At 43.2% G+C, this 12,648-nt stretch overlaps 1 protein-coding gene across 2 annotated transcripts in view; it reads right to left on the bottom strand.

Annotated features, from left to right (window-relative positions):
* NKAIN2 (sodium/potassium transporting ATPase interacting 2) overlaps positions 1-761 on the bottom strand; it is a gene marked incomplete at its 3' end in the record, with an annotated part of 583,071 nt that extends 582,310 nt beyond the window's left edge. For both annotated transcript variants that reach the window (XM_082756439.1, XM_082756440.1), the window contains exon 1: positions 615-761. In XM_082756439.1, coding sequence (XP_082612565.1) covers positions 615-668 — 54 coding nt within the window. In that variant the 5' untranslated portion in view covers positions 669-761. The remainder of the gene's footprint in view (positions 1-614) is intronic.
* Positions 762-12,648: the final 11,887 nt, after the last annotated feature.

The following is a 12,648-nucleotide window of genomic DNA, read 5'->3' as shown; positions in this document are numbered from 1 at the left end:
GACTAACCGTCTTGCAAAGCAGATCTATTTGTAGGCAGTTTCTTTGTTATTGTACCTCAGCGCCTACTTTTTAAACTCAGTCTAGTTTCATTTGGTAGCTGACCTTATAAGTGATGCCACATCTCCCCTCTATATGCAAGCATAAACACATAATCGTTTTAGTTCTGCAACAACACAATGATAAAACATTAACATATGCTGGCAAGTAAGTCGGAAAGACAAAAAATATATATAAAAAAAAATCACATCTGCAGAAGAGTGCAGACATAACAACTTCACCCCCACACACACACCTGTACGGCAAACTGTTCACCAGCTCCGCATCGCCCCTGCCAGGGCCGCGTCCCTGCTTTACATAACGCCAGCCGAACACCAGCTCGCCACGGGAAGCCGGGTACCAAGTTGAGCCGAGGCTCGGCGAAACTGACCGAGTTTACCAACTCCGCCGCGCGTCCACCGCAGCCGCCCTGGAGCGGCTCCCGCAGAACTACCTGTAACGCCGCCCCCGCCTCCCGCAAACCGCGGGGGGCTGCGGGGGCTCCCCGAAACACCCCCTCCTCCCCCTCTATTTCCCTCCACACCCCACCCCACCGCCGGCCGCCGCCGCCACTCACCAGCTGCGCGCCGCACACCGCCACCAGCGTGCAGCGGCCGCTGCAATAGCCCATGGCTCCCGGCACCCCGCGCCGCCGTCCCGCGCCGCTCCGCGCCCGCTCAGGCGGCGGGAGAGCACCGCCCGGCCGCCGCCCGGCTCCCGCCTGCCGCCGGCGCGCCCCGGCCCGGGACCCGCATGGGGGCGCGCCCGCCGCCGCCGCTGCCCGCCCGCCCCTAGCCGCGGCCGCAGCAGCCCCCGCCGCCTCGGCGGCCGCCGGCAGCGGGGCCGGCCGCCCCCGCGGAGGGCGGTGGCGCCGTGGGGAGGGCGGCGGCAGGTGCCTGCGGGAGCAGCCGCGCTCTGCCGCGCAGCCCCAGAGGCATCTGGGCTGCGAAGTTTGCCCCCCTTCAACTCCGCTCGCGAAGCGGCCGGGCTCGCAGCCGGCTGCGGCGGGAGGGGGGCGGGAGGGGGGGAGGAGGGATGGAGGGAGGGATGGATGGATGGAGGGAGGGAGGGACGGGGAGGCGAGGCGAGGCGAAGCAAGGCAGGCGGCGGCGCTAAGCTCAGTTCACGCTCGGAGAGCGGCTTCCCTCCTGCCCGCGGCGGAGGCGCTCCCCCACCCCCCACCCACCCTCCATCTCCTCCTCCCCAGCCCTCCCGGTGGCAGCCCAGCAGCGGACACCCCTCGCCTTGGGGGTCCCCCGCGGGAGGTGCGGCTCTGCCGCTTTGTCTGTTCCAGCGCGGTGGAGGCGCCTTCACAACCCCCTACCCACCCACAGCCCCCCGACCCCTTTGTCTCGGCAGGACGCCCTTCCGCGCCCACCCTCCCGGAGCTCCCCCGCAGGCGGGGAGCGGGGCACAGCGTGGGGCTCACTGCGGAGCCCGCAGCCCCCGCCCGTGGGCGCGGAGCGGAGCCGGCGCGGCCACAGCCCGGCGGCGGCGGCGCGGGGCGCGCTGCTGCCGCCTGCCGGGCTCGGCGGGAGGTGCAGGGGGAAGCCGCCGGCCCAGCCTCCGCGGCAGCCGCCGCCGGCACCGGGGAGAGCTCCCGGAGAGCTCCGGGGAGGAGGTGGTCGCCCTGCCAGCCAAAGCTGAGCGCGGAGGAGGGGGAAGGTCTGGAGGGGCTGATATGGGGGGCTCGAGGGATCCGGAGAAGAAGCCTGGAGGTGCAGGGTAAGAGCAAGAAAAGAAGGACAGATTTTGAGAAAAATAAAATACTGACTGGTTTCAGGAAACTGGTTCAGCTCATCATGATGACAAAGAATGTTTGCAACTACTTATATGGTTCAGCCTTCCTGTGCTATCAAAACCGCACAGAGCACATACAGTTGGTGGGGTATGTTATGTCAAATTCTGATGTGTCAATCAGCCTCCAAAGCCCTTTACTTGCTGTGTCATCAGCAGCAGCCTTGACATTGCATTCGGACCAGGTCACGTTTTTGCTGAGCTGCCCATTAGCTGGTGCAGTTTTAGCAGTGACATCAACAAATACGAACCGGAGGAACATCGTGAGCCTTTCTGATCAAATGTGGGTGTTCATTTGCAGCACAAATATGTGAAACTGGAAGCTCTCTGGAAACATAGAGCCCCAGGTAGTTTGCCTCTCACTTTCAAAGCACTCTTGTCAAAATAACTGGCAGCCTGTCAAATATGCAGTTATGACTCCTAAAATGCCATACAACATAATGAACCCTCCAAGGGGGAGCAAAACGCACATAAAGGTGACACTGGTCGTCCTCTACTCCATAACAACATCCTTGTGATTGTCAGCTTCTGTGCTACCAGAAACTATTGACCTGCCAAATTGCTGGTCATGCAGATTTCCCAGCACGGTAAATGTGCTCACTTTGGGACCTCAGGAGGCAGCAGCTAGGGAAACAGAACAAAAGGAACTGTGGAGATGCTGAGGTTCAGAAACAGCAAAGATATCCAGCGAGTGGCAGAAAATTGCTCAGGTGCCTACAGATTCAGATAGTCTTTCCTGACTTCTTCGGCATTCCCTTCATGTGGGGTTTTGTGGGTTTGTTTTAATTACAGAAATGGTATTTGTGTACAGATGTTAGCTGGTATTATGGCTGTTTGAACTTTACATTTGAACTAGACAAGATGTAGCAGCAGCATCTGCAGCTGCTGTGTAATTACCTCTGTCTCATCATCAGTATGCTATCTTTTGTGTAGTGGTCCCCTTTAATATAGCAAATCCTACCCCACCGAGAAGCCAGGGTGGAAAAATAAATAACTAAATACAATGGGAAACACTATTATCTAGGGCAGGTGTCTCATGTTAAAGCTGGCAAAGTGGCAAGAACAATGTATCTGATTGTCTAAGACTGGTCACTGGGAAGTTAACAGAAGGGGAAGTTCTACTTACCTGGACCCCTGAGAAGAAGCTAAAGCTAGTGTTGTATGTGTGTCTATAACTGATCTGGTTGTTTATTACCATGGGAGGCTTCCTAAGGAAAATGTGAGTAGTACTGATGGAGTCCAAAAGGATGATCTGTATGGACTCCTATAGCTCCTCAGAACTCCCTGATCCTTGTCTCTTTCTCAGCACCTTCTGCTATAGCTTTGCTTCTTAATAAGAATCTCTATTTTTTATCTTTTCCTGAGCTTCAAAGTAATTGTGTGTCCTTGTACTTCCATCCTCCAGTTCCCTCTAGTCTATGGCTTACCTTTCCCACACAAGCTGCCTTTTCCTATATCACTTTAATCTGTCTTGCTCCTCCCTCCTCTGGGCTTCTCAGTGCCCCAGTTTTCACTGGGAGTTGGGGAGGGTTTTTCATTCTGTCCCACCCTCATGGATATGGACTGCATTTGTCTTGCCTCTGCTTTGGATCAGAGCTACTTGGTAAGGACCCTCCAAAGAGCAGAATGAGGATGCAGCAGAGGCAGATGAAGTGTGAACAAAACTGTGTGAGGGCTTTCAGCTATAAGCAATTGTTGAGGTGCCAGAGAGGATTCTTCCTCTTCCTAACCTCATCACCAGTAGGTTTGCCACAGCTGTGCTTGCTGTGGGCTTGCCTTTGCTTGCTCTGTGCAATTAGAGAAGCTACAAATTATATATTGGGGAAAAAACAACAACAACAACAAAATGCATATGGTAAGATGTTGTAGAGTATGGGATGAGTAAAGCACTACCCCTGAATGTGTAGCAGACTGCTCCTGGTGCACTTTTGGTGAGCCATGGGAAAAACTGATGTCAAGTGCCCAGGGCCCTTCCCAGGCCAGTCTAAGCCTGTTCTTGAGGCCCTGCAGCTCCAGCACACAGCAAGATCAGCTGTGCACATACAGTAATATTATTTTGTAGGTTCCCAGTTAGACTTAACAAAAGCCCTGTTGTGTGTGTGCTCAGTGAGTAATTCCAAATGTTCATAACTTTGTCAATACAAGACCAGTTTTCTGAGAAGTCAGGCTGTGCTGTGCTCTTCACTGAAGGTTATTCCATGCAAAATATTAACTTCAAAACTGTAGTGGTTTCACCAGTGGCTTTTTACTTTAAAGAGTCCACAAGGAAAAAAAAAAAAAAAAAAAGTTGTGGTTTGGTTTGGTTTGGTTTCCCTTCACTCATAATCAAGTGTCATTTTATTCTTATTTCTACAACTTCTCTCTGGGAATATATAATTTCCAAAATCTGTGACCATCACTAATGACTGGAAACATAAGGATTCCAATGTATTTCATGGTCCCAGTTATAGGAGCTTATTTATAGTGTCTGTATATGCACAGCATCTGCCTGTTTGGGGTGAGTGGGGAACATACCTTACAGTGGCAGAGTGGCAGACAGTCCATGCCTCTCACAGTGCCTCCCAGTGACAGGACAGGCCTTACTGTAAGTCTGTAGGCTGTAAGTCTGTCCCTAGCCTGTTCTTTCCCTGAGCCTGGGGGAGCACCTGGGAGACCGAGGAGCCCAGCTGCCAGAGCTACATCAAGCCCACAGCCACCAGGGAGAGCTAAGATTTCCCAGAACAAGCCACAGACCACATGAGCTGGCCTGTAGGGCCTCAAGTGACTCATGAGGGCTTTATCTCTTCCCTGTAACAAAATTTGGATGTGAACCCTGGTGACACCAGCACAGCACAGGTTTGGTGATGCTTCATGCTCAGCATTCTCCCTGTGTGGCGGTGTGTCCTTCCCCACCACCAGCATCCCAGTGGCATAGCCTGTCACCAGGGCTGCTGGGCAATCAGCAGAGACTCCTGTCTGCTCTAGCCACCCTAATAAAAAAACAGTCCTAGACTGCTTGGCAATTGGTAATGTTGTCAACAATAGTAAAGGGAAAATACTGTTTCAGTTTAACTAACATCTTGTTAATGGAGCAGACCTTGCTGCATGACGTGCATACACATTATCTGGGGGGGGAAGTCAACTGGGGGGGGAATACATGATTAAAACATAATGCAAAATTATTGTAGGCTTAAGAACACTGCAATAAGTATTCTATTCAGACCTGTAAGACTATAGCAGTATTAAATTATTTTTTGAACCTCATCCTTACCATGAAGATTGAGTGTCAGGTACTTTTTTTTTTTTTCCTCCTGCAGGATTTCAAGACTTGATTGCCCAAATGACAGTTTACTTATTTTACTGTCACATACTTTTGTGAAATGCCATAACAAGTTGATTACAGGTTTCACATTTTGCATAGTGACAAAATCGTCTGTCATATAATAGTCTGATGCCTGAAAGCCATTTAACTAAGAAGCAGTTTCTACTGAAAATAATGCTATTTGAAACATTAAGATTGGGTTTAAATGTGTACATTTTTTTAAGCAAGGCTTTGTTTTAACTGAATGAGAAAACCAGTATTATCCCTTTCAGGCATGAGTTTAAGACTTGTCAAAGTCACCAGACAACAAATAGCCAGAGGGTATCGTTTCATGAATGAAATGAAGAATAGAAATGGGAAGACTAGTGATATATCCCAGCTGCTGCAAAGTGGAAAAAGTGTTTGGCTCCAGTTTGGAAAGCCCATTATTCTAACCAACTGACGGTGGACGTCTGAGGTCATGTCATGCACTCTGGCTACTGGAAAGAAAAACAAGCTGCCTCTGCACAGAACTATTTGGTTACCAGAACTGGTGTGAATGAGAATAATTAGATTTACCTCCCTTATTTGATGATATCCGTACCTTAGATGAGATACAAGTAATACAATTGATAAGGACAATGCATTCATGTAACATATCCAATTTTTATAGTGATTCTGAGTGACAGGATTTTGTGAACAGTACGATGCATCATTTCTACCTAGCAATGCTAACCAGATGATGAATTTTCCAGGGGATGCTATTATTGCTAACAAGCAGATGAAGTAGCAGTAATCATATTCTAACTTCTTGTGTGCAGGCAAAGGAAAAGCCAGTTTTTAAAATGTGAAGGGAACAGGAGAGGGAAGTTCAGAAAGTTGTTAGATTGAAGAAGAGAACGGTGTGTTCTTAGCACTCTGTCACACACTGACTTTATAGACAAAGCAGACATCACATACCTGCCAATATGAATGCTAGTAAAAAATAGCAGCAAATTAAACATGAGGAGGAGTACTGAATGTACCTTGAGAGATGCTCCCACCAGGTATGAGCAGAGCACAACAGGGCAAGGCCCAAGGGCATCTTTGACCATCCTGAGCCACCAAATTTGACACACTACAGGTGGTAAAAAACTACTCTGGAGCAACAGAACAAAAGGAGTCAAGTGCTATCTCTGCATCATGGTTGCTGAAATTGTTCTCCTCCCAGACTGGAGAGACAGCAAGGTTGCAATAGCCCTGAGAATTCCTAGACAGCTTCACATTCTTGTGTGTGAATGGGAAAAAGGAGGAAAGGGAGAAGGGCTCCTTTTGTGTTGAGCTGCTTCACACAAGAACAAGGTTGAAAAAATTGTCATCCTGTAAATTTACCACTGCTCTTTGTAGATATAGTTTTTACAATATTTTTCTTAACTACTGCTGTAATTCTCTCTGCTTTTGTTGGCTTATCTGATTAATTCAAAAAAAAAAAAAAAAGTCTAATAATACTATTACTACTTTATATTTAGTCAATGCTTTCTCATTTGTGGATGTTAAAGCATTGTAAATGTGTATTATTGATCCTATGTTTTAGTAGACCTGAGCACAGAGATGTGAAATACTTCATATGTTAGGTACTTTGGACATTCACATAGCAGATTTTTGTTATCTGTCTCCTGTAAACTTGTGTAACCTTTAGCAAGTCACTTAAACATTCTGCTTCTCATATACCTCATCTAGAAAATAAATGTGTTCTCATTTTGCCTTGGGCAAGGTAGCACAAGGGAGAAATCATTTTCCTGGCACTGGAATTTCCTTTAACTTTTAAAATTGGCCAATGTGGAGGTAAAATTACTCTTCGTGACCCTTGTTGTTTGGTTTTTGTTTTGTTTTGTTTTGTTTTGTTTTGTTTTGTTTTTCCTATTGGCTTTACTGCTGTGGAATCATGGATACATTTACATTAACAATACATTTTTAAGCATTCAACTATCAGTATGCTTTAAAGTTGCCTTTTCCATAAACTACTGACAAATTAAGTTTTCCATATCTTATGTTTTTCTTTAATATAATCAATTTCAAAAATATTAATTTATATTAATATTAATGTTAAGAAAACATTTTGATTACTACTGAAATTAAAATCCTGATGTTTAAAAAATTCAAAAGGATAGTTTCTTATATGCTGAAGCAATGACAGAAGTGTGATTACAGTCTTAGAAACTGAGAAATTCCTATGAGAGACGGGGAAAAAAGGTTCATCTTTGAAGAGAAAACTGGATGGTCAAATAGAAAAATATAAGGAACCTTCATACTGTCTTTGTGGAGAGATCTTGTCGCCATTTGAGCTGTCAGAAGAGCTTGAGTAGCTATCAGTAACAGCTGAACTTTTATATTCTTTATAAACTGCAACCTGTCAAAAGAGGGCACTGTGTTCATATACACACAGAAGACACAAAATCAGAGGCAGCTGTTCTTGCTGGTGTGTGGATGCACAGATTCCCAGCCAACATTTGCCTGCCCTGCCAGATGCCTGTGTCAGCACCACTGCACCCCAGCCAGTGCCTGCTGGCTTTCCCCAGACAGCAGATAACTGAGGATTCTGGATGCAGAGGTAGCACAGCTGTGTCTAAAGTGGTCACATTTCATGGCCCAAGCAGATTAATGGACTCCGCAAGGATTGAAATGTAAGAGGGAAATGTGGAAGGAATGCAACAGGCCTAATGGTTTCTTCTGGACTCTGTTTTTTTGAAAACCTTTCTGTTTTCCCGAGAGTGTTAAGTGGACTTGTAACTCACACAACTGATCAGAGAGAATGATAAACCTTATTTTGTTTGTATGTAACATTTGGAAAGCTTCATAGGTGAAAAGGAGTCCCTTTGTTTGTCCTGCTTGACCTCCTGCCAGAGGTGACAAATATTCCTTGGACTGATTTCTGATTGAACTAAAACTGTGGGAGAAACCCAGATCCAAATTTGATTTAAAGTTTTCTAAAAATGAGGAATGCACAAAATGTTATTTAATATATTTGAGGGATCTATTATTAGATATAATATTAAAAATTTGTATTTTGATTCTAGTCTAAAACTTATTTTCCAATAGCTGGTTCTTCCTTCTGGTAAACTTCCTTCTGATAAACTAAGTAGCTTGGTTTCTCTGTGTCATAGATTACCAGGTATGTTTTCCATCATATTCACAGTATTTCTTGAAAGCCTTTTTAGTTGTTTAACCTCTTTTAGAAAATTGGACTGCAGAAAACACAATATCCTAGTAGTGAATGTCCCATTAGCAAATGCTAAAAGTCTCGGGATATTTTTGCCTGCATCCTCATGATGAGAGGTCCTGCCCAACTATGTGTCTGCTATGGTCTCATGATGCCCTTTCTCTGGTTCTGTTTCCTGGGAGAAAGTCTTCCATGGGTTCCCTCTGAATTGCATTGTCTGGTCTTGGCTATATAACTTTTCATTCTGTTCTACTGAGACAGATATATTTCTTCACGTTCAGCATACTGAATTACTTAGACAGTAGTTAGTTGTCTTCATTATGTGCCACTTGACCTATTTTTCATTGCACAACAAATTCTAAACAATTTCATTTTTCCTTTTGTGTAGAAAGTATTCAAATTGTGGATATAGTACACGGTGGTAGTGACATATTCAGTGGTTGTTTTCCAATTAAATTTACAATTTGAGACACACCAATTAGCTTTTTTTTTTTTTTTTTTGCCAGTTTAATGTGCCCTGTGTTGACTTTCTGTCATTCCAGTTTTCTCAATCGAATGATCATCAAAATGAGCAAAAAAAGTCTAAATATTTTAAACCAACACAATTACCACCATCATCCAAACTTGTAATCTCATCAATAAAAGCCATCAAGTAAGCTTGACAAGATCTGTTTTCCATAAACTCATGTTGATCAGCATTAATTATATTATCCTCCTTTAATTCTTTATTAATTGAGTCTTATATCAGCTGTTTCATCATTTTGCTTCGGATCAATGTTAGACTGACAGGTATATAATTGCCCAGGTCATCTCATTTACCCCTTTGAAATATTGGCACAACATTAGCTTTCCTCCTGTCCTCTGGGGCTTTTCTGGTGCTTCAACTCTTATTGAAAATCAACATTAATGGTCCAGAGAATTTCTTTGCCAGGTTTTTCTAAAACTCTTCAATGAAAATCATCTGGACCTTTTCAGTTGGAAATGTGTGCTGTTAGTAACTGCCTTTTAATTCTCTGGAGTGACCAGTGGAATGGAAAGTACTTTAACATTGCCTTATGATAAAATTCCTACCTTTTTTTCCTACTTTTTTTTGCCTCCAAAACACAGAGCAGAGCTATGCACTGAACACTAGTGTCTTTCCTGCATTATTATTCTTTGTTCTGTGATTCCCATCTGCTAGTACAAAGCCAATATTGTTCTTCTCATTTTATTTGCTTTTAATATCCTTCTTAAAAAAAAAAAAATCTGTCTTCCTATTGACCTTAACAGCCTTGACAGTTCTTACTGCCTTTTCAGTTTTGTAATTGATTCATCTTGCTTTACTTGGATCTGGTGAGGTCCATTATAAAACGATTGTGTATTCTTTTACTTTTGTTTCCTTTATCTATTTTCTGCAGTTCCTTCTTCAATGTACATTCATTATATTCTGGTACTCTCCTTTTTTTTTTTTTTTTTCTTCCCATTTAATTCAGTCCTTAATTGCTACCAACTCTCTGAAATCAACCCATTTAAAGCAATACATAATCAGTGCTGACTGGGCTTTGTTCTCTGTGCAAACAAATCTAGGAATCTGCATGAATCTAACCATGACTTTGTACCTAGTAATATGTTAGAAATTCTCACCTAAAACTTTTTTAAAATTCTAGAAAAGTTTTAACGTTAGCAGCAGACATTCCTCATAATATGTCATTCAGGCTGAAGGCTGTCTGATAACGCATCTTCTCATTCCTCCTGCCATATAGACAGGTACACAGCTGAGCACCTGCTTTCCTTCTGCGATATGGTCACTTGCAGCAAATCCCAGATGGTGCTTTGTGCTCTGCCAGTTGAATATTCAGCCATAAACCTTCAATATTGAGCACTTCTACCCTTTCAGCACTGGGAAAGAGGTAGTGCCACTTTTGACATGAACTGTCGTTTTCCACTCTTTCTTCCCTCTTCATCTTTCCTATATAGACTATACCCAGCGATTTCAACATTCTGGTCATCCAGATCCCCCATCTAAGTCTCAGTAATACCAATGAGGACACATTCACACTCATAAATAAGCCATTCCAACTCTTGTTTACTAAATGGCTCATAGCCTTAGAGTATGAGCAATTTAAGACATTTTTTCTTCTTCACATCCTTTAGAGCTTTGATTAATTTTGTTCTTAGTATCTTGATTTTGTACTAGACAACTGCTCTGCTCCTCTCCCCGCTCCCCTTTTGTTATTTGTTTCTCTTCCTCAGGCAACATCACAAGAGGACCCTGGTGCATCAGTCGGATGTCTCCTGTACAACCCATCTGAAGGAGCTGCAAGCAGTTTCCCGACCACAAGAGCAGTGTCCTGCCAAAGAGAGGCAGAAGGAAAGAGGTCTTCCTCGTGATGAAGCTCCATTGCTGTGTTTGAAAATCTGGTACACACAGTGTAGGAGCAGCTCTCAGCTATATGATTAGCTCAGCTCATTGAGAGTAGGGGAACAGCTTTCATAGATCAAGTTTTGCTTACTGGCTTAAAAAGTTTACCAAGTGGCAGTGTCATATTTTGTGTCTTGGCAGCCAGGTAACAGCAAACGATGTTATGGTCTGTATATGCTTCTTGAGGGAGATCCATTCCATTTATCTTTTTTGAGTGGTGATTTTCTTCCACTATATAGCTGACAGAGACTTGAGATAGATTGAATATAAGGAGATGATAGCAGCAAGATGTTATTGTGCTAAAAGAAGATACATCCTGAAAAAAATATTAACTTTCAGACAACAACATATTTTTAGTTTAGTTGTTATAATAACCCCAAACAGTCTTTATTGTTTTTCAGATTTATTTTCTCTTTCCATTGAAGTTAAATAATGAATATTTAGGTTGTACAATTTTTTAGGACAAGAATTAGATCTTGTAATGGAAGCTAGCTATAACAAAGCTATAAAAAAAACTATCAACTCATCATAAAAACTGGGAAGTAAACCTCTTTCCTACTGTCACTAACCTAGCAGAGAGGCTTGAAGGTAGATTAAGCTTTGATCTTTAATTATGAATCTTTTTTCTTTATAGTAATGAGCTCCTGAATTTTCTGCCAAGCTGATTCTTTTGAAGCAACAGTCTCTGATTATTTTTACAAATTTAGGATATATTTTGTTCTCTCTCACTCATCCCAGTAGCTTCTCCTTTAAACCTTTCTTTAAAATTAGTCTTTGACGTTCAGGAATTGGACTCGATGATCCTTGAGGGTCCCTTCCAAATAAGACATTCTATGATTCTATGCTTTTTTCCAACAAGGAACACACATTTCACAAACCGCTGAGACACACATAAGCTTGTAAACAAGCAACCACCTGACCAGCATAGCCTGATATCACCATTTCTAATCTTTTATATGGAATAGTCCTTGGTTCTAAGCTGTGTTCTAAATCTAGACTGAATTCTTCAGGTCAGAGATTGTGTCTTTGACCGTATTGTAAAATATTTAATATAGTTGGACATATAAAAAATAAAAAAGGTATAACATTACAGAACTGTGATCTTTGAGCTCCTATTTTGTGTATATTTCCAAGTTTCATTACATATTTTTTTCAGTTGCTCTTAAATTCACTGCATATTTCAAAGTGATTTTTTTTTTTTTTTTTTTTTTCTTTTGCCATGGCAGATGTCAGCTCCCTCAGCTTTCTTGCAATTAATGCTCTTGCCAATTTTTCATGTTCTGCCTTGAGGTCAGATTTGAACGAGAAACATTTGTCAATTCCTGCAACTACCAGATCTGAGGCTTTACTGTAGATGTTCTTATATTTTATCATTTTTCTTTAAGATTTGTTGTTGGTTCTTTCTCCCTATATGGTTTACTGATGGTCCAAGGTATTTCTTTACGCTCCTCTCTGGAGAGAGCCATCCTACTCAAGGGACCTGTTTCATTCTCTTTGTGGATGCAAATCACCTGACTGTTTTCACATTTAGGAAATTATGTTTGTTTGTAGTTCAGTATTTAAGTACATGAGGTGCATTTCAATTCTATGTGTCTTCATATAACACAGCTGTATATTTCCCATCCATCTCTCCAGCCAGCTACTGAGTATTTCTGCCCCATGCTGTTGTGCTAGAAGCAGCACAACCCAGCACAGACTGGCTTTGACTTGAAGATTTCTTAACAAATATGATTTTTTTCAGCATTCTTCTACAGTGCCCTAGAAATAGTCAGAAAACTTTCTGGTTTTGACCAAACCCCAGGAAACAGTTTGGTTGATGATAGCGAATAAGATGGTAAAGAATCTCAATGAAAAGACCATTTATTTCCGAGGGTGAAGAGTTCAGTGGTATTTCTACCATTATGTTCTGTAAAAGTCCAAAATGAATTCCTTGT

Source organism: Aythya marila (assembly GCF_965140915.1).
Source record: "Aythya marila genome assembly, chromosome: 3".
NCBI lineage: Eukaryota > Metazoa > Chordata > Aves > Anseriformes > Anatidae > Aythya > Aythya marila.
The sequence above is the reverse complement of the archived record's forward strand: the minus strand, read 5'-3'. Positions and strand labels throughout refer to the sequence as shown.